This window comes from Macaca nemestrina, chromosome 1, assembly GCF_043159975.1.
Source record: "Macaca nemestrina isolate mMacNem1 chromosome 1, mMacNem.hap1, whole genome shotgun sequence".
Lineage (NCBI taxonomy): Eukaryota > Metazoa > Chordata > Mammalia > Primates > Cercopithecidae > Macaca > Macaca nemestrina.
This window is the reverse complement of record NC_092125.1, coordinates 148208074-148230831: the sequence shown is the minus strand read 5'-3', so window position 1 is coordinate 148230831 and position 22758 is coordinate 148208074. Positions and strand designations below refer to the sequence as shown.

The following is a 22758-nucleotide window of genomic DNA, read 5'->3' as shown; positions in this document are numbered from 1 at the left end:
TTTCATTTAGCTCCTAAATTGTTTTCTGTTGTTGTTGTTTTTGGAACCCTATAACAGTGAGTCACCTCTGAGTATGTGGTCACAGGTTTAAACTTGGTCCCACTTCAGGACGAGATAAAGGGAATGGCTGTTGTAATCTATCTCCAAAGCTACCTTTAACATTTGCAGACAGATAGTGTGGTGAGTAATATGGGGACCCAGCAGCAGCAACAGAACCATAATTGAGAAAATGAGATTTAGAAATATTCTTAAAGATTATTGGACAAATACAACATTTTGAAAGATGAAAACAGGGAAAAACAGTAAGTGATTAAGAGCAGGGCAATGGTAGTGGGATGGTTTTGCAGGAGGGTGGTAGCAAATTTAATATGTTTCTTTTGCATGTCAGTATTTCTAAGGATGATCCAAATTCTAGTATTGTGTCATGTAGTGGGGAAGTTTTCCCCAGAGGCTGCAGAATAATTCACGGTCAAAATGTCACTTCTAATTTAGTGTCTATGTTTCACCCTATGCTTTATTAACCTTCAGCCAAGCAATAGGATACTTATCAACACCTACGGCATTTAATACATGTGATTTCCACAGAGAAACAGTAACCCAAAACTCAAAACCCTCCTCCTTTCAGTTCAACTGACATGTTTCCTAATCCCGTCAACACCAAAGGTACTGGTGTTGGCATGGCTGAGAGTATCACACAGGTCATGCTGTGATGTATGATCTCAGCCCATGAGACAGAAATCATCCTTTTTTTTTTTTTTGAATCTTTTGCCAAATCAGTTCAGCCAAGAAACAATCTGACACTGCTAGAGATGGAAGGCATACAAATGTTTTTAAGGTGATTTTTTTGGTGGGCCTTGAGAGAGAGTAAACACATGAAAATAAATGGAAAAGGGTAAAGGACAGACTCCAGACTTGAGTGAGCACTGATTCCACTGCTGCCAGTGGAAACTGAAATGGAAGCCAACCCCGTTAGTGTCTTACAAGCTTAGGCATCAGATGCCTACCAGAGCTGCTGTCATATCTGAGTACTGCTCCATTCCCAAAATGTGAATCTAGGTCAGTGAAATCCAGCAACATTTGCCCACCAATTTTTGATGGTTTGTTACTTTGTGGATGAGGAGAGCTGAATTCATGGTGACAAGGAGAGTTTAAACTCTTTTCCAAAAAGTCTACGAAAGGCACGCCATTGTGGTAGTTATTTCTGAAGTCATTTTGTTCATCATTGTCCCCTGGGGCACAGAACAGGAATTCTGTAATTATCTGCCAAAGTGTTGATCTGGTCCCTTTTTCTCCCTCTAAAGTCCATCAGTCACGATGTTCTGTTACTTCTCTAAGTGGGCCTCACTTTCCGCACTGCCCTTTCCACTTTCACAGCTACTTTCCTAATACAGATCCTCTACTCATTTATTCATAGACTGTGCTGTGCAATGGCATCAGCTAGTTTTATTACTCCTAATCTTTATTCCTGTTAAATCATTACAGGAACCGTGCCAGACAGATCTTTCTGAAAAAACACCTTCAGCTTCTACTCCTCTGCTAAAAAAAAATCTGTGTTGTTCCCCACAGCCCACAGATAAGAAAACCCCAGTTTCATTGGCCAAGATCATTTGAAGCAGCCCCAACTTGTATCTCTGACCTTATCTCTCTCTGTTTCCCTGCATACAGCCCCCATTCTAGCCATTGTCTCTTGATTATACTGTAGACACTCCCCCAGATTGTTCTGTTTGTAATAACCACCACTCTTCTGTGCCAACTATGGCTTATGTTCATTTAGGTGAACTCAGACTTGGAGTCTTGCTTCTGGTTGATCACTCCCTCTCCAGAACTCCTACCACCTTTCCTAGGACCCTGAACCATTTATTAGGCACTTATGTTGTGTTGCATGGTGACAGTTTTTATCTTTTAATGTTCTCTCTTGTTTCTCCAACTAAATGGGAGCAGCCTTGAGGGCAGAGATCATTTCTCATCCGACTCAGTATCCCTGTGCTTGGGATAGTATCTTTCATATATTAATAGTTGCCGCTCAGTAAATCTTACCACTGTGATGTCTTTTCAATTGCTGTTTTAAAAGTCTTTTTGCAGAAGAGACAGTAATAAGAGGTTTTGAAAATCTTAGCTACTTTTCCTATCAGAGTTTTATGTATGAATTAGAAAATTATGTTTTTTAGATATCCAACTGAATATATATGTAACTGAAGCTTCTTCTAAGAAAATAGAATGAAGTTGGAATCTTTCTGTGGTTTTCCTCAAACAGGCATAAAAACATTGCGAAGCACAAACAGATACAAAGATGTTCCGGCTGGGCGTGGTGGCTCACGCCTGTAATCCCAGCACTTTGGGAGGCCGAGGTGGGTGGATCACAAGATCAGGAGATCAAGACCATCCTGGCCAACACGGTGAAACCCTGTCTCTACTAAAAATACAAAAAAATCAGCCAGGTGTGGTGGCAGGCGCCTCTAGTCCCAGCTAGTCAGGAGGCTGAGGCAGGAGAATGGCGTGAACCCGGGAGGTGGAGCTTGCAGTGAGCCGAGATTGCGCCACTGAACTCCATCCTGGGCGACAGAGCCAAAAAAAAAAAAAAAAAAAAAACGCCAGAAAACAGATGTTCCATCACTTCCAGGCACTGAAAGGACAACATCACATTAATAGATTCTACAGTGAGCCCACTCTAAAATAATCCTTACCGCTAGTGCTTTATAATTATATGGTTGCTACTTTTTGCCAAGTAGTTGTTCATTCCATCCTAGATTTAAGACACAGTATTTCACCTTGACTGGCTGTTACGAAATTTCCAACGGGAAGGAACAACACTTTCAATTCCTAGTGAGGCTGATTCAACTTTGTTTTTTCAAGAAGAGAACGAGTATAGGAGATAGGGGTCACCCAGGGAGAGCTGGAGGCAAAGCCATAATGCCAATCCATGAAATGGATTCTAAGTTCTCTGCTTTGTCCTCATGGGCATTTTGAACCTGTAGGCAATTATGCTTCTTTAGTAGAATCAACATATGATTATTTTAAAAAGTAAGGTATCCTCTAATATCAGTAATAGTGTGAAGTTCAACTTTTTTTCCCCCTTTTTGGCTATATCTTCACACAGTAAGATCAGGTCCTGTTGTTAGGTTTCTCTGTGTGTGTGTGTGTGTGTGTGTGTGTTGGGGGAGGAGGTATGGAAACATGAGTCAAATGCAAGCTTCCTGTTCTCAGAAAATGATAACATTAGTGATTTTGGTAACTTGGAATATTTTAATGAGGAATTTTAGCATGTCAAATGGATTAAATCATGGCATCCAAATTATTACCCAGTTAGGTATTATATTTCAAGTTTATACAATGTTGAATTCTGGGCAGGAAAAACCTAAGAAGTTTCTAGCTTTCTATGGCTTTAATTTGAATATTTTCTTTACTTTTACTGATAATGTAATCGGGATATGTTATTTTGCACCTATATGACAAAAAAGTTGGCTTCTTCAGGTGCACATTATTTGGGATTCTAAGCTAGGTACTTTTGGAAGTTGCAGGTATCCTTGAAAGCAGTGGCTCTCAACTTGGCCTGTGCATTAGACTCACCTGTGGAGCTTTTAAAAAATGCAGATGCCTGGGTTCCATACCAGACTCAGAACATAAGCATTTTCTGCGATAAACCCAGGGTAGAGTGTTTTCAGAAAGCTACTCAGATGACTTTAAACCACTTTCTCACTAGGAACCACTAATTTAAGGTCACTTACAAGACTTGTTCTTTCAGAAGCTAGAGTCTTGGATTGAAAGGCCCCTTATGAGGCTATGTGGCCAACCATCCAATAGATGATTACCCCTACAATATCCTATAGAGTCAGTTTAATACTTTTTGATGGTCTAGTATATAGTGGACAGGATGAACAGCACTTTTAAATATAATTTCTTCCCTTTCCCCTTTCACATTTTCTTGAAAGCCCAAAAGAAAAAAAAACAAGGCACATTATTCCCTTTCTCCTACTTGGCCAAGTTTGCCTTCTTCCTGCCTTGGGACTAATGCTAAAATTCAGCATGGCTGTTTTGGTGTCATAGCTTCAAATTATTTATTGGCTTATTATGCCAAAACATTTTATTTTGGCCACCCTAGCCTTGTTGGCATACAGGTCTGGGAATATTGTCAGATGAGGCCACTGCTGCCAGGAAAGGGAGCATAAACAGTTGTTACAAATTCAGAGGCTATTTGGTTTTGTGTTTTAATTTCTTAATACATGCATGGCAGATTTAAAAAAATCATTGTTTTGTGGAGCTGGTGAATACAACAGCCAGATAATAAGACAAAATTAAACCTACAATGGGATTGTCAGTATGCCTTTCATAGCAGAGATCCAAAGTGGAAAATCTTGTGGCTACATACTGTAATTCCCTGTGACAACAATAACTAAAAACGCGAAGTCCTTATTTTTCCATTTCAATCACCCTGCTGATATGAGTTAGTTCTCATTCTGTCTTTTGGGTTTTGCTAGTTGTCATTAAAGGAAATTCCAGGCAATAAAAAACATACAAAATCCAAACACATTAAGGGTTTTTCCATCTTCATTTTTATATGCATCTATAAAATAACATGGACATTTTTGGACATAAAAGCAATGCTGCAGCTGAGTCAAAACAAGAGGAAATACAGTCTGAGTGATCTCTATTATACAGTTAGTCATTCAAAAGAAAACCAGGCTGTGTGCTATGCAATTTAAATGAGGTACAAAGCAGCTCTTGTCTTCATTCAAGGAATCTTACAAACTCAGTTAGTTATTTCAGGAAGTAGATAAGAAACCTAAAAGACATTTCCATTGAGATGCATTGTGAGCATTTTAATTTAAAATTACAAGTCTATTGAAAAACCACATACTGTATTTAAGCTCCATTTACATGACAAAGGCACAAAAAATGGAGTGGTGATCTCATAATTATTTTCTTACCACGTCCTTGTAGTATTTTTATTAAAAGTATTTTTAGGTAATAATTTATTGTGATACAAAAGAACAGAATTACTAATTTTAAAAAAGTCCACCAAAGAAAACTATAGCTGTATCCCATAAACATATACAAATGTAATATATGAAAAAAATGAAAACAAAAACAAGACAAAACAACAAAAAACTCCTCTCCCACGGGGTTAGGAAGGTGAGGATGCTCCTGCTGCTGCCCAGCCAGCAGATGGCACAGTCCCCCAGCTGGTCCGTGCTGCAGTCCCTTCCAGGTGGGGTCAGCAGCTTCCTCCTCTGAACAGTTTCAGGAAAGTTTTAGCTAAAGGTTACCACCTCCCCTGACTTCCCTCCCTCTTTCCCTTCATCCTTCCTCCCCTCCCCTCCCTTCATCTTTCCTTTCTTAAGAAAATTTTTTTTTCTCCAATTGACTGGAAGAGTGAATGCTACCAAGGAGGTCAAGTTAAAAATCATTACTGAGAATTACTGTGAGTCCCTCCTGAGGGCAGGTATTACAATCTATCCTCCTGTGAAGATAGCATGTAATTAATCCAGGTTTTTGGAAAAGAAGGCAATTTTGGGGATGGATCTAGAAATACAACAAGGTGAGATGTGGTATAGATTTACTCTTTCTTATGTCTTTTTCCTCCTTAATTAAAAAATAAAAATAAAAACAGAGTAGTCGATGGAAAAGACAGGCATCATGTAGATGGTAAAGCAAGGGGTTAGGAGTTAGGCACACTTAGTTATTGGAGAATTATTTCTGCAAGTCAATCATAGCCTACTTCCAACAATGTAACATATATATTTTTCCTAAACTTTAAAAAATTAAAGTATAACATACAAAGTGTAATATATAAAGTATAACACACAAAGTGGCCCTCTGGACCATGACTGCCTCCCTTCTTCTTAAAATATTATTCTGACAGCTAACAGTAGAGAGTAGCTTTGCCTCCTGTTTAATTATGTGCATGAAAGGCTAGAATATGTATTCTTTGGGGGTTGGCTTCTTTTGTTCAAATTATGTTTTTGAGCAGCATTTCCAGCTTTGGAATAACTGGAGTTCTCATCTTAGAGAAGGCAAACATTCCTTCTGGAAGAGTACAAACAGGTCTAATGCCTGTGTATGAATTAATTTGTCTTACGTTGTTTTTTTTTTGACATGTAGAGGGGTATGAAGGTGATGATGCAAAGTCGGGAGAAAAACTGTAGAAAATGCAGGTTGCTCTAAAAACTAATTTGGCCTAAATAATAGTATTTCTAGGATCAGATTTGCTGTTAGGTATCTAGCATTTGTTCAAACCAACCTAACTTCTAGTAACTTTGCCATATGGATGGTAAAATGCAGTAATAATGTCTTCCTTTCTTCTTTCCCTAGATTGGTACCCTGTATTAAATGTGTTCTGGAGGCCAGGCGAGGTGGCTCACGCCTGTAATCCCAGCACTTTGTGAGGCCGAGGCAGGCAGATCACTTGAGGTCAGGAGTTCGAGACCAGCCTGGGCAACATGAGGAAACCCCATCTCTACTAAAAATACAAAAATTAGCTGGGCGTGGTGCCTGTAATCCCAGTTACTCAGGAGGCTGAGGCAGGAGAATCTCTTGAACCTGGGAGGTGGAGACTGCAGTGAGCCAAGATCAAGCCACTGCTCTCCAGCCTAGGCAACAGAGTAAGACTCCATCTTAAATGAATGAATGAATGAATGAATGAATGTGTTCTGGGCTTTTTAGCTGATAATTGCTAAACTCTTCCTAGATGCATGATTTCATTTAAATATACAATGCATACACTATTAAATCTACTATAATCTCAACTGGCAAGATGATTATCTCCATAAGAATCTACTTCATTAACCAAGAGTAGATTGCAACCCATTACAAAGTATTTCAAATGCAATAAAACTACCCAGAAACCCTTGGGGCTCTCAGCTTTACCTAAATATGTAAGAAGTAGATTCTGAAGGAACCAAGTACTCAAAGAGCAGTGACAGAGGTGAGAAGTAATCAAGCTTTCAGTGTGTAGCACAGGAAGGCACCGTTCACCTCTGTTTAAGTAATATGCCGGACTTCTCTACAGAGGAAAGAAGGTTTACAAGGGAAAAAATAAATATCTGGTACCAAACTCACACCTTTCCTGAGACTGCTCAGATCTTGGATACCAACAAAAAATGGAAAGTCAGGAGGTAGGTGGAGAGACACGGAAGGAACAGACAAGCTCAGCTAGAATCAATCTATGGCAAAATAATTAGAAAAGGTTTTCTAAATAAAATAGAAGATTTAGTATGGAGTGGGGTGGGCAACTGAGGCCAGGGGAATCAGGGTCCAGGAAACTTGTTTCTGGAACTGTAAGATCCCACTCAAAATGATTATTTCATCAGGTCTCAGTATTTTGAACTGTAAAATGGGAAAAACAAAACCAATCACACTTTTATCACTTGTAAGCGATATATTTGTATCTATTCTTCTGTCTTCCTGCCTGTCTATAATAACATGGAGTATTTATATTTCTATGCTAGTAGTTAGCAATTAATAATTGACCCATTATTAATTTTATTGATGGTTGTAATATAGAAACCAAACTACTCTCAAATAAATAAAGCAGCTGAGTTCATCCAAACCTGAGTTTCACCAACCCGTTTCCAACCTGTGACTATTTCCTTAGGCAGAGCTCATTATTCTCCAGATCAGTTTGTCCTCTTATTTTCACTACAAGGTAACAGGACATTTTTGATGCTAGAAACATGGCAGGTGGGCAGTCACCAAATCCACAGGCCTGTGGTTTAGGCAGTACATTTGCTGATGGAAAATGCAATCTCCAACGAATGCCTTTCTAGCTACTGAGGATTATTTATAGGTTCTGACAAGTAGAAAAGGAACATCATTATTAACACTAACTCGAATGAACTCTACAGGGAGGAGGACTATAAAGTCTTCATAGGATGCCCTTAAGAGATGTGGTCTGAGAGAATCTGACCATGGGAAGGGAAAGATGAAGAGGGAAATAGGAGTGAGTTGCCAAGCCATGCAATAGGACTTAGGGCTTGGGTTTTTTGTTTTTGTTTTTTTTTTCCTAAGTCATCAGTGGTCCTCTTTTCTAACTGCAGAGTCTTCCTTTTCCAATGTTGGTCCAACATCTCTGAAACAATGCAGGGCTTTCTCCTCAAAGACCTGCTGGGACCCAGATTGCTCCCTCACGGTGATAATCTTGTCTTCCTCACTGTTAAGTTCCTACTTCTTCAGACCTCACCTGCCCCTTCCACTTGTACCTCTAGAAACCCACTAGAAACTCCTTTATGAGTTGAGTTGGTTTGCTCATGTCTCTTGAATGTACTTTGCTCAGTCTTTGCTTATGCCATGTCCCCACCTGTAATTTTCTCTCATTGAATTCTACCCTGTCAAATGCCATCCATCCCTCAAGACTCACATCTAGTCTCATTTTCTCTACAAAGCTTTCTCTGAATATCTAGGCCTCAGGGAGCTCCTCCTTTTCCTCTGAACTTTGAAGAGCAATTAGGGCCTGTATCATATAACGTAGTGCTAATTAGTCATATTTGATTACCTTTTATTTTGTTATGTGTTAGTCTCACTAGACTATTTGAGTTAGAGACCTACTGAGGTAGGGACCAAACGATTTGAGTTAGGGACCTAGTCTACCCAGAATGGCAGAAGGGGCCACTTTTTCTAGTTGGTCCACCCAGAAGGAGTTCTTTCTGCTAATTCACACAAATGCAAGGTATAGATCAGCTTAAACCCTCTCATCTTATAATCAATCTCAGACATATGCAGACCAGCCTTGCTACCACGGATAGATACCACAGTCCCTAAGGAGAATCATCATCTTCCTAGACCTCCTGAGTGACACCATTTATCAAATGTTTTCTTTCAAGACACCAGCTTTTTTTATATACAGGAAGTTGACATGAACTTCCAGATGAAGCAGAACAAAAGACATTCTCTAAAGTAAATGAACAAAAGCCACCACGACAAAAATCAAATTCTGAGACAGATTGTTCAGCAACAATTAATAAAAGCCTTAGAAACAGAATCAAAGATACAGTTTGGGAAGAGGCGGAAGAAAGGCCAGGTGAGCTAGCTGAAAGAGTGGCAGATAATACAGAGGGGAAATTTAGCTCAAGGCAATGATTGCTTCCCAGCCAAACAACCACGCTTGGCACTGAGGTAGAAGAGAAAAAACCTGAACGAGCCTCAGGGCCCACAGATTTGCTGTCTAAAAGGAACTTCCGGCTTTGGCCCTTTAATAAGTCATGCATGCTGGTATGCAGGACCAGCTGAGAGGAAGGGGCTGCAGTCCTGACCCACCATTTAGTATTAGCACTATGACCTGGGGCAAGTCACTTGATCTAGTTTTCTCATCTGCAAAATGGAGATAATACCATCTCTCTCATTCATTTATTCATCCCTTCATCAGACATTTATTAAGGGCCCACTGTGGGCCAAGTGCAAAGGAGCATAATGATAAGCAAAACAGACACAGTCTTTATCCTTATTGGGTGTCCGTATCATCTCACGGGGCTGAAGTTACAGAGAAGGAAAGGGAAAGCACTGCACTGTAACAGAAGGTCATCTTCTTTATCAATGACTTCCACTCTTGATTTAGCTGTGTGACCTGGGCAAGTCTAATTTTCTTCTGGCAAGTCTATTATCTATAAAATGAGGAAATTTCCGGTCTTAAAATGTTATTATTCCAAATGCAAATGAAGAAATTAAGCTTTTTAGGTACTTCTGAATCAGGGCTTTCTAAAAGATTATTATGAAATAGTCCAGATGCAACAAAAGGATGAGAATAATATAACAAACCCTGTGCACCAACTCTCCAACTTAAGTGAAAAAACATTACAAGGAGCTCTATCTGGTGGCATGCCCTCTTTTCCCCTGAGGGATAATGGTGATGAGTTTGGTGTTTATTATTTTGAATCATGGCCTTTTTTAGGAAATCTGGTATGTAACTAAGAACAGTTCACCAGTGAAGAATTCTTCCTACACTTAGGTGTTCCTGGCTTCTAATGAATGTGAGGTCACAATAGTGCACATCACAGAAGCTCAAATACCTGCCTCTTCTCTCTCTGCCAACCCTGCTTGTTACTCCCCCTACAGAGAGAATGTGAAAAACCCTGTGGCAGGCACCCCCACTGCATTTAGAAGGAGCACAGTTTTGTATTTACCTTAAGGGCCTTCTGTGCAGATTCACTAGACCCAATTGCGATCAGGTTAGGCCCAGCCATGCTGCAGAAACTCTTCAAATGCAAGCCATCTGCCACCGGCACTGTGGAGACTGCATAGTCCTACACGGACAATAGAAAAACAAGCAGTTTAGTATTGCAGAATAATTCTAAAACTGATTAAAAACTTCCCTGAACTACACCTACTCCTTGAAGGCTGTCACGGACCTTGAATATTTGGAAGAAAAACTGGGACCCACAGGTTTGGATATTGCTAGTGAAATGAAGACTGCTTCTAAGAAGAGAGCGGAGTCACCAGATGTGTGACTGCTGCAACATCTTTGCTGGCTGTTTGATCTATGGAGTGGGCTACTCTGGGAGGGTGTATTTGAATATCCCGTGTAAACAGTAGCTCAGCTGGAGACTCACATCCTCACGGGGAATGGAGCATCTTGAGAGTTATATCCCTTCCTATGCAGTGCAGAGAGCCAATCTATTAATAATCAATAAAGGGACCTTAAGAGGATGTATGTGCAACACCTAGCACGGTTTCCAGCACACAGCAGGCACTCAGCACAGGTGACCCCTGATTCCAATCTAAAAAAATCTGTATGTCATAACAGAGTCAATTGGGTTTCCAGATTTTTTTTTTTTTTTTTTTTTTTTTTGAGACAGGGTCTCGCCATGTTGCCCAGGCTGGTTTGGAACTCCTGGGCTCACGCAATCCTCCTGCCTTGGCCTCCCAAAGTGCTGGGATTACAGGCATGAGCCATCATGCCTGGCCTTCCAGATTTTTTTTTTTAAGTTGATTATTCCAGGAACATCTGCCAGGTGGCTGTATAATTATACACTGGAAGAAGACAGAAGATGCCCATGCTAACTTGGTTGTTCTTGTGGTAGCCCAATGAAGCCGAATTATTGAGGAATTTGAATTTTATAGCTTATAAAACTTCTAGTAAATGTACAAATATTACGAATTATTGTACAAAGCCAGTGAAGCGTAAACAACATTACTCATGATATTGATTCAATGGGTCTATGATTATTTATTAAGTAATTACTTTGTGCCAGGCATAAACTACCTTTTACCTACCTTAAAAGTATCAGCCAAGATTTCAGCACCTCGTTGATTTGTCCTTTTGGAAAGGCCCACAAAAAATTCTCTGCCTATAATAGATGTCATGGAACATAGTGAGCGGGTGGCACCAGGGACTGTACATCATTTCTTTTATCTATAAATAATGACTTTAAAGCATCACACAGTTTTCTCTTACCACAGAGGACAGCTTCACTAAAGAGACTACAAAAAATGATTTCAAACTACTGCCCTTAAGAATAAACTTTTTCAAATTCATAAAGGCAGAAAGTAGGATGGTGGTTTCTAGGAGCCATGGGGAAGGGTAAATGGGGAGTTATGGTTTAATGGATAGGAAATTTCAGTTTGGGAAGATGAAAAAGTTCTGGAGATGCGTGGTGGTGATGGTTGCCTAACACTGTGAATGTTCATGCTTCTGAACTGTACATTTAAAAATGGTTAAAATGGTAAATTTTATGTTATGTATATTTTACCACAAGGAATGAAATTTTTATTTAGGCAATAATACAGTTAAACATATTGGTAATCTCTGATCAGAAATTAAGTAATAGCAATGACAACTTAACAGTACAACAGTTCCTCAAATAACATCATTTTGCTCAACTTTGATCAGGAAAAAGAAAAAATCGATTCTGGGCTGGGGCCATGGTCTGCATGGAGTTTGTACATTCTCTCTAGGCCTGCATGGGTTTCCTCCCACATCCCAGAGCTGTGCACAGCAGGTGAATTTTCACGTTTACAGGGTCCCAGTCTGAGCAAGTGTGGGTGTGTGGGTGTGCCGTGATGGGACGGTGTCCTGTCCAGGGCGGGTTGCCACCTTGCACCCTGAGCTTCCAGTATAGCCTCCAGCCACCCTCGATGACCCTGAACTGGAAGAAGTGGGTTAGAAAATGAATGGATACAAATGATTGTAATAAAGTATCCAATAATCATACAAATGTACAACAATAAACAATGTTGTAGGATAGTGCTCAATGAGCCCACCATATTTGTGATTGTTTTGAGTTGTGTGGTGGGAGGAGGGGCTCCTTACAATTTTAGCTTGGTAAACATTTATTCCCTGATTTAACCCACCACCACCACAACTGCTGTCACTCAAAAATTGGGCAATTATCTTGTTTTTATTAATTTAAAAAAATGTGCGTATGGCTGACATTTATTTCAATGTTTAATATTATAAGTGTTTTGGGTCTTGATTTAGAAGCTGGGTGGTATTTTTGTGACTAGAAATATGCCAGAGGAACTTAACTCTTGTTTATATTAGCCTATGGTAAAAATGGTTTTGTTATATGTCACTTCGCTTAAAATTCACAGTTTCCATGAACCGATCAACATTGTTAAGTGTGAATTTACTATACTACCTTTTTTTTTCCACTAAAATAACAATACTAGACATTGTTGATAAATTCGGATTCTTTTCTTACAAAATGATCATGTGAGGCCTGAGGAAACACTCTGGGGAAAGTGAGTTAAGTGCTGACTGGTCTTCAGGTCTGACCTCTAAGAGCCCTGTCTTTGAAAGTATACATCCATATGGTTGAAATCAAAACATCAAAAGATACCTATGTACTAAATACAACATTTCTGCAGGATGAAACTGCCTTCTTATTTGACTTTTCTGAAATTCAGCAGTTTTTCTACTCAGAAGCCAAAGCACTAGATAAAAATGGTCTCTTAGTTATAGGCAAATAATTATAGTATGGAGTTAGGCAATATATAAATGTGGGAATTCTCCCCTTTATTTACGGAAATCCCACATAATATGTGGAAAAGAGAGTCAAAGAGAAATTAGTATCTTTTTGCCTCAGAGTATTATGGTAAAGTATAAGAAGAGTAGCCATGCAGAAGGAATTGCTTGATAGATTTTATAAACATTATAACTTTAATCTTCATAATGTCCTTATAAAGGGGCAAATGACATAGGTCAGGTGATGTTATGACAATATCCAAGGGCTTATGTTGTTGGCAGACACAGGAGTCTTTTGTGGCACACTGACAGTTTTTTGGGTAATGGTATGATTGTGTTGTCCGTTAAGAAAACTCACTATATAAAGATCAAAATTTAACTCAGGGAGAGGTATTTTACTTGAAAAAAGTATTATGTACTTTATTAAATAGCTACAATGAAAAAATATCAAGTTTCCTTCTTTCAAGATAAAAATAGGTTTATAAATTAATTTATTTATAACTTTTAAGAAAATCTTTTAAGAAAAACATAATACTCTGAGGCAAAAAATAAAAAAAATAAAATAAATACTGATTTCTCTCTGAATATGTTTTCCCACATTTCATGTGGAATTCTTTTCCAAGAAACAAAGGGAAGATGAAAATTTCCACATTTATGTATGTAACAAATTTTTAGGGTGGAATGCATACCATTTCCATTTTAAAAGACTAAGGTGTTCAAAGGCTAAGATGTGATGGGAAAGTACAAAGAGAAGGATGCTGCTTATCTCTTCAAAGTAAGTTGGACTTCTGTCTCTGGCAGTATGTTGGATGAGATCTCCTAAATAATCTTCCTGATGGAAACAACTAAAATACTGAAATGGACATCTAAATTTGTTTTGATGTCTTTTGTGTCATTTTCTTCTATGCCAATTCACATTTTTGTTTTTCCCCTTCCTGTCTCAGTCATTTATAGGAGAAACCAGGCCATTTTTCCTACTGACTATCCTACATTCTTGCTTTGACTGGTTGCTTCCTCTTATAACTTAGCATTTAAATTTTTCCTTTATCCTTTGTATTTTCAGTAAGCAGGCATTAATTAGATGCTCATTCATATATCTTTTAACAGGACTACTGTGGGTTCAAGTGGCATCAGCCTGATTCCCTCATTATAAAGTTTCCTGTCAAGCTTTCATATAACACTTTTAATATCATTTGTTGATCATCACACAGGTCCATTATTTTTACTAGGAATCTGCATTTATTGGCTGCACCTCTAAAAAGAAAATCTCTCCTCAAGTATTTGGTCTACTTGAAATAAAATTCATAAAGGAAAGAAAAGCTAAATGCTTGAGTCTGTCTTTTACATATAAATTATTAGAGTTATGAGTTAGTGTTCCAGCAACTTACAGTAATGACCAATAAGTTCTTTTAAAAAAACATCATTACCTTTGAATGAATCAAAGATGAAATCACAGTAGAAATTAGAAAACATTTAAAAAAACTAAATAACAAAAATATCCATATCAAAATAAGGAGTCTGCTAAAGTAGTACTTGGAGGCCAAGTTACATAGCCTTAAAAGCTTACATTAGAGAAGATGAAAGGCTAAAATTAATGAGATAAAATTCCAACTTGAGATGTAGAAAAAAAGATAATAGAATAAAAAGAAAGAAATGTGAAGGAAGGAAATATAGAAACAGAAAAGAAACATTCAAGAGAAAGAGTTCAACCAAGCCAATAGTTGGTCCTTTGAAAAGATTAATAAAATTAGCAAACCTTCTGGCAAAGAAAGAAAGAAGGCATAAATTAACATTACCAATGAAAAGATAATATAGCTATAGTTGTTGTGAAGCTTAAACAGATATTAGAAAATGTAAGTAACTTTATACCCAACATTTTGAAAAATTAAAATAGATAAAATCTTAGAAAATGGAACTCATCAAAACTGACTTAGGAAAATCTAAATTGTCACATAATCATTAATCGACTACATCAGTTTAAAATTTCTCCATAAAGAAGGCACAAGAGCCTGTTTCCAAAGTTTAAGGAATACATAATTCAAATAGTACTGATTCCAGAGAATAGAAAAAGAGGAAATATTCCCTAATACGTTCTCTGAGGCTAACATAACTCTTTTACCAAAACCAGACAAGGATAACAAGAAATATAAATTATAGGCCACAAAAACAATAGTCATAACAAAATGTTATCAAACTAAATTTAACACTGTGTTAAAAAGAGAATACAAGACTGGTCAAATATCAGAAAATGAATTAATGAAATTAACCACATCAACAGATTCAAGAAGAAAATCATATAATCATTTCAGTGATGCAAAAAAGAGTTTACTCTATCACCTGAAATTCATTTCCAGGTGTTTACTTTAGAGAAACTCTTGTATATGTTCCCAGGAGACACACAAGAATGTACATAGAAACACTGAAGATAATCGACAAAAACTGGAAAACATCCAAAAACACATCAGCAGTAAAATTAATCATACATTATGGTGTATTCTTATCACAGGGAACTACACAACATTGAAAATGAACTATAGCGGCACACATCAACTTAGATCAAAAGTAGAAAAATCACCTAAGAGTTCATATAATGTGACTCTAATAAAGGTATCTTGTAGCTTTATAAAACTACAAGACAAAACTAAAACAGCATACACTTTAGGAATAAATGCATGGAGGCAAAACTCAAAGAACAACAAAGCAATAATTAGCACAAAATTCAAGACAGTGGTTACTTGAGGCTGGGGGAGAGGCTGGTTGTCACTGGGGACCCCACAGGAGCGTCTATGGTCCTGGCAATGTTCTATTTCTTAAGTCAGGAGGTGGACACCTAGGTGTTTATTTTATTATTGATCTTTAAACTATACATAAACATTTTATAACTCTTTTTTAATATATTCTGTATTTCACAAAAATAAATAAAAGTAGAGGTAAGTAGCTGTCTTTTTAAGAGAAATGGGATTGAAACAATTTTTGCCAGTAGCTGCTTGCTTGACTGACAGATTTCCCAGCAGGAACAGGATTTGGAAAGCAGCTTTCCTTCTGTCCATTTCCTGATTAATTATTAATGAGGCTTTGAATTACAGAGGAAAGAGGACACAGAGCACATAGAAAATGTTACAGGCCTTATTTCTTATCTAACTCTTCCTAATCCAAAAATTGAGTGGTAATGGTTACACAACATTATGAATGTAATTAATGCCACTTGAATTGTACACTTAATAATGGTTAAAATGGCAAATGTTATGTATGTTTACCACAATAAAATAAAAGAGATGAAGAAAAGTGAGAAGTAGAAAATAGAAGGCAGGACCACACATTAGGTGTGAATGGGGTGCCAAGGACGTAAAGATATCCCGACATCATCTCAGTTTTGAACAAAGTAACTATTAACACATTAACTTAAGTATTGAATACAACAAATAAAAGTCTACAGGTAGTATCAAAGGCAAGCCTAAATGCTTAGTACCTACTTTGAAGATAGGTCCGAACTACTAGGCTTGAGATGCTAGGGAAAGACCTTTGACCAAAAGAAGAGATTCCTAGTGTAAGCTGCACTTTCACACTGAGGAGATTTTAGGGGGTCTTTTGGCTCAGCTGCTAAAATAACTAAATGGCTGTGAACATAGCTTGGTTAAGCCATATTTCAAATGTTAACAGTACCTGCTTACAATAAGTTATTCATTGCATGGCTATTTCTGATAAAAAAGAGTTATATTGTAAGGAAGTGTGATTTACACATCTAACTTTTCACAAAAGCCTATTTTGTTAGAGAAACAGGCTGTTGTTCTGTACTGTCAAAAAGAATGAAAGTGCCATCAATGACACAAAGAATATTCTAAGGGGAACTTACTAGGCAGATTCAAAGAATGCCTGAGTCTGCTTGACACACCCAGCGCTAAGAATGCAGCGTAGGCCTTCTTGACTCCTTGTTCTGTGTTCTCAGGGTTCAATGGGCATGCAAACCAAACCCCAGAGATGGACCACTGCATGTGACAGTGGCAGCACAGCTGCAGTACACAACTCCAGGGCATACTATTCATACAATCCCTAACAAGAATGGCGCCCCCAGAGCTGGCAACGTGGTGGCCTCACCCGTAGCTACAGTATGTGACACTTAGCAAAGAACTACTTAAATGTCACAGGATAAACACTCCTTCTTCAGGAACATTAATTATGTCCAAAGGTAAGAAATGCAAAACATTATTTTGATATTAAAACAAAAATGGCTATATCTTGGCTATATGTATATATGAGATTCAATATAAAATTCACATTAGCCAAAATATTAGACTTCCAAGTAGCTTCATGCTTTCAGTGGGTCACCTGGGGCTACGTTCCTAAGTCCCTGAGGACCAGCCTTTGCTGTCAGGGCTACACTGGTGAAATGTATTCTCTGACATGTCTGGGAAAATAAACTCTCACTATAAATTAAAATTACTATTGATTATCTTGCTCATCAGTATAACCAGAATGAATTTGGGGATGTGGATTTTACACATGATTTTATACAACACTAATTATATGATAAATGAGTTGAAAAGGTTAAATGCTAAAATTACTGTTTCTTTTTTTTTTTTTTTTTTTTTTTTTTGAGACGGAGTCTCGCTCTGTCGCCCAGGCTGGAGTGCAGTGGCCGCATCTCAGCTCACTGCAAGCTCCGCCTCCCGGGTTTACGCCATTCTCCTGCCTCAGCCTCCCGAGTAGCTGGGACTACAGGCGCCCGCCACCTTGCCCGGCTATTTTTTTGTATTTTTTAGTAGAGACGGGGTTTCACCATGTTAGCCAGGATGGTCTCGATCTCCTGACCTTGCGATCCGCCCGTCTCGGCCTCCCAAAGTGCTGGGATTACAGGCTTGAGCCACCGTGCCCGGCCTACTGTTTCTTTAGTAGCCACATTACACATTGTAAAAACTGATTCCAGTTAGATCAATAATATTATCTGTTCATATTTTGTTGAGTTCTGCTATTATTCATCTGGCATTAAGCCAAGTCAATCTGCATAGAAATTATTTAAATCCACCTTGCCATCTGGAAAGAAAATTGTAAATGACACTAATCTTGAATTAAGAATCCTTTAAATACAAACCAGATATACAGTAACACAATGGAAAACTCATAAATTCATGTTGTAAATTCATGTTGTAGAAGAATAAAGTAGAAGCAAGATACACAGTGGTGATGTACATACCAATAATGTTCTTGTAAAAATATGCAAATGTATACATACGAAGTACTAAAAGGACATATATACTAAATACTAAAGTGATTATATTTGAATAGGTCTTTTTTTCTTATTGTGTTTTTCTGTATTTTCCAATTTCCCTCCATTTAGCATCTATTACTTTGGTAATTAAAACTACTATAATAGGCCGGGAACGGTGGCTCATGCCAGTAATCCTAGTATTTTGGGAGGCGGAGATGGGTGGATCACCTGAGGTCAGGAGTTTGAGACCAGCCTGGCCAACATGGTAAAATCCCATCTCTACTGAAATACAAAAATTAGATGGGCATGGTGGCACACACCTGTAATCCCAACTACTCAGGAGGCTGAGGCAGGAGAATCGCTTGAACCCAGGAGGCAGAGGTTGCAGCAAGCCAAGATGGCGCCACTGAACTGCAGCCTAGGTGACAGCGAGACTCTGTCTCAAAAACAAAACACACACACACACACACACACACACACACACACAAAACTATAATAAAATAAGTAAATACAAGCCAAGTATTAAAAATATTCTTGGATAGAAAAAATAAATACAACTATACCTGTGAATAAAACATCACCGCCATCTAAAGTTGCATTTTCATCTTTCATCTCTACTATATTGAGCTGAAGTTTTTCTAATGCTTCTTTCATCATGTCAACCTGTTGAAAATAAAATGATTCAGATTAATATACTATAATTTCCTAACAAGAAAAAACCATCCAAAACATCTGAATACTAAATCATGCTCTCATGTGCACACACCCACACACATCCACACTCATATACATCCATCCTTGTGAATAGTGTATGACCAGTCATGATCATTTGTAAGAGAATAAATGATCTCTTAGATTTTGCTTATTTTGTTCCCTTCTAGTGTAAGATTGACTCAATATAGTGTCATTTTTTTTTCTAGAGAAAGACTGAGTAGTTACAATACTGTTGGAGGCTGACTAGTTAAGACACTGTTGGAGTACAACTAGTTAATGCACCATTGGAGGCTGACCAGTTTGGCCACTGTTGGAGGCTGACAAGTTAGGGCATTTGTTAGAGGTTGACTAGTTAGGGTATTGCTGGAATCTGACCAGTTAGCACACTATTGGAGGCTAACCAGTTAGGGCACTGTTGGAGGCTGACTAGTTAGGGCACTTGTTGGAGGCTGACTAGTTAGGAGACTGTTGTGGTCTGACCAGTTAGCACACTATTGGAGGCTGACTAGTTAGGGCACATGAGTCAAGGAAAGTGGGAGGCAAAGCACTTAATTCTCCTACCCTTGCCAGAAAATGCAAGATTCCATTTTAAATCTTATGTAAGTCATTTAGTCAGAATTGTACACATACAGTATAATACATGGAAGGAATATCAATAACTCATAACTTGAAATCTCAACCCATAGGACAATCATTGTTTCCTATTCAAATATTTTCTAAAATGTCAAAACATCCATTGCTTCTCTGTAAATCGAAACTGTGTTAGTTATATTCAAACAGTTAATATGATTACCCATCTTTTAAAACCTAGTTCCTTAGAGGTGACTAACAAATTCAACAATTACAATCAAACCAATGAATATTTGAAAATAAATTTCAGGAATTTCTATGATTCCAGGGCATATCTAAAGCACAGAGATATTCTGGGTTGAATTAAAGACCACTTCTATTGAGGCTGACTTTAATGTGGGGAAAAGAAAGAGATCAGCCTGTTACTGTGTCTATATAGAAAGAAGTAGACATAAGAGACTCCATTTTGTTCTGTATTTGAGATGCTGTTAATCTGTGACCCTACCCCCAACCTTGTCCTTTGCAAGAGACATGTGTTGCGGTGACTCAAGGTTTAATGGATTTTGGGCTGTGCAGGATGTGTCTTTGTTAAACAAATGCCTGAAGGTAGCCTGCTGGTTAAAAGTTATCACCATTCTCTTAATTTCAACTACCCAGAGACAGGTACACGGCCAAAGGTCGCAGGGACCTCTGCCTAGGAAAGCTAGGTATTGTCTAAGATTTCTCCCCATGTGATAGACTGAAACTATGCTGCTAAAAGGTTTATGGAGATGTTTGCATATGCATCTCAAGGCACAGCATTTTCCTTTGAACTTATTCATGTCACAGAGGTTTTTGTTCATATGTCTTACTGCCGATTTCCTCTTTTTTCTTTGATCCTATTGTCCTGCCACTCCCCTGTCTTTAAGATGGTAAAGATAATTATCAATAAATACTAAGGGAACTCAGAGACCGGGGCCGGCGTGGGTCCTCTGTAAGCTGAGCGCCGGTCCCCTGGGCCCCGCTTTTCTTTCTCTATACTTTGTCTCTGTGTCTTATTTCTTTTCTCAAGTCTCTCGTTCCACCTTACGAGAAACACCCACAGGTGTGGAGGGGCAGGCCACCCCTTCACTTTAATATAAGAAATGAATGTGAAACATAACAATTTAATTCAAGTCCTTCCAGCAGCTCAACAAAACAATTTCAGTATTTTCAAAGGTCTGCAAAACCTTTAGGATAGTAAAGACATATATTGAGATGACTTGAATAGGGGCTAAGGGAACAAGAGATCACATCACACTGGGCAAAGCAGGTAGTTCTGCCAAAATACAGCATGCTGAGTACACAGTGTGAATTGTCAGTGAAGAGTTTAAGAGACAAAAATAGAGCAGAGCTACTTCTAAAGTAATAAAAATATGGAAATACTTTGACAACAAGCCTGACATTCATGCATTCAAAAAACATTTAAAGAGGATACAAAGTAAAATAAATATATCATCTCATCCTTGTCCTGGAACTCATGTAAAAATTCCACAAACCGGAGTGACTCAGAACAATAAAAAATATTTCCATGGACAAAATGGTCTTAATGTTGTAGTAAATACATTCAGTGACCTTTTTTTAACAGCAGAATAGGTTTTCCTATGTAATAGGAAGTGGAACTGTTGCTACAGCATAAAATAAGGAGCAAACACAATATTTACCATGACATGTTGGGCTACTGTGAACCCAGGAAAACACAACTGTTTCCTTTTGACATCTCTGCTGTCTTTGTCCATGGAAAATTCACTGAGCTTAGGGAGAGATCATGAGAACAGATGTACAGTTACTTTTTGTTTCTATTACTAATGCTACTGCTTCTATTATAACTTAACATTTCAAAGATTACAAGGAGTTGAGCAGTAACATAAATTTTGGTTTGAAAAGTTTGTATGTAACTATGCAACATCTCAACTCAGGAACTGTATTCAATTCTTAAAAGTTAGAGGAGAACAGAAGTAGGGATATATACCAGTTTCAGAAACATTACATCTCTTTAAATGTCCTATGTCTTTGAAAATTAAAGTTTTAGAGGATAAAATGTTTGTGGTTTTCTTTTCTTTTCTTTTTTTGTTAAATTAAAACAGCTGCACTCACATTAAAAAACAAAAAACAAAAAAACAAAAACTAGCTTTTGTGCATGGGCAGTACTTAAAAAAATTCAATTACATCTATACAAACAGTCATCAGGATAGGTCCATACCACACATGTTGATGATACTACATTACTTTCAGAGTTCAGCACATGGACAAGTTTTTAAAAGATTGTAAACATCAAGTAAACAGTTTTGAGAACTGCAGGGCCATACGGCATCAAATCGGCAATGCTAACCCCAGGGAGATTTCTGGGGAAGAAATGAGAGGCTGAACTCGGCAGGCTGTCCATTGGGAACCACACACTCTTGGCACTGAGGTTCCGATGAAGCAGACAAATTCAGCTGCAAACAGGCTTGACACATGGGTCCACAGCAAGCCAGCTATTCAGGCAGTTAGAACACTAAATATAACTATAGAAGTGGGAGTTTTTGCAGGAAAAGATCCAAACCATGGGCCTTCAAGAAACTGCCCATTCTGTGGTTACATGGCCATGGTTAATGTTGACTTAATTAACTTCCAAGAGGAAAAAAAATGACCAAATAACACACCCACCTTTCATTGAGACACTAGCAGTGTGGAACTTAGCATTACTCAGAGAAACCATCAGGACAAACAGGATTAATTCCAACGGCTGAGTTGAATGGGTCATTTTAGCCCACAAAATTAGAAATAAAAAGGGCAAATTAGAAAAACAATCTTACTTAATTTAAGCCTTAGGGTATAAAGTATATACAGTAATTTTCATTCTTTACTCAAAAAATTTACAAGACCTTTCTTCCCTCCCTTTTCATGCTACATGCACTTTGATTTCATCTTAAAATAATGTTATACTTGCATTTTTTGCCCCATTTTTCTCCTCCTACTATTTATCACAGCATAGATTTCTTCTCTGGCCACAGATGCTTCAGATCACCTCTGCTGCTTCCAGTTCTGCTACTTATTAGCCAGTGTCCTCCGGTTGTTTAATATTCTGAGCCTCGGTTTTCTCATCTTTAAAGTGGGTATTTATTCATTATAGTATCAACTTTTTAGGCTCCTTCTAGTCATTAAGTACATAAAAGTCACACAGTATTTGCTGAATAAATATTTCTTTTATGAATAACAGCTTGTGTATACACAGTGACAGATACTTGTACTGTAAAATTGGTGCACAAGAAAAAAGCTGTTGTTCTTACATTTGGACATGTTTCTTGTGTTTTATCCCTCCATGACAGATCCCATCTGCTTTCCTGTGAATTAAAATTACAGATTTTTTTTTTTT

General features: G+C 38.0%; 2 protein-coding genes across 11 annotated transcripts in view; one reads left to right on the top strand and one right to left on the bottom strand.

Moving 5' to 3' along the window:
• The window catches only part of LOC105482769 (dimethylarginine dimethylaminohydrolase 1), a 255199-nt gene that overhangs the window by 21674 nt on the left and 210767 nt on the right, over nucleotides 1-22758 (bottom strand). For 5 of the 7 annotated variants that reach the window (XM_011743085.2, XM_011743084.3, XM_011743082.3 and 2 more), the window contains 3 exons: nucleotides 18662-18761; nucleotides 11203-11276; nucleotides 10113-10232 (listed from right to left, as the gene is read on the bottom strand). In XM_011743085.2, coding sequence (XP_011741387.1) covers nucleotides 10113-10232; nucleotides 11203-11276; nucleotides 18662-18755 — 288 coding nt within the window. In that variant the 5' untranslated portion in view covers nucleotides 18756-18761. Of the gene's footprint in view, nucleotides 1-10112; nucleotides 10233-11202; nucleotides 11277-18661; nucleotides 18762-21064; nucleotides 21085-22672; nucleotides 22693-22758 lie in introns of those variants that run through there. The other 2 variants (XM_071087825.1, XM_071087664.1) reach the window with 2 other exon arrangements.
• Nucleotides 1-22758, top strand: part of LOC105482767 (uncharacterized) — a 158058-nt gene that overhangs the window by 64050 nt on the left and 71250 nt on the right. The window lies entirely within an intron of this gene.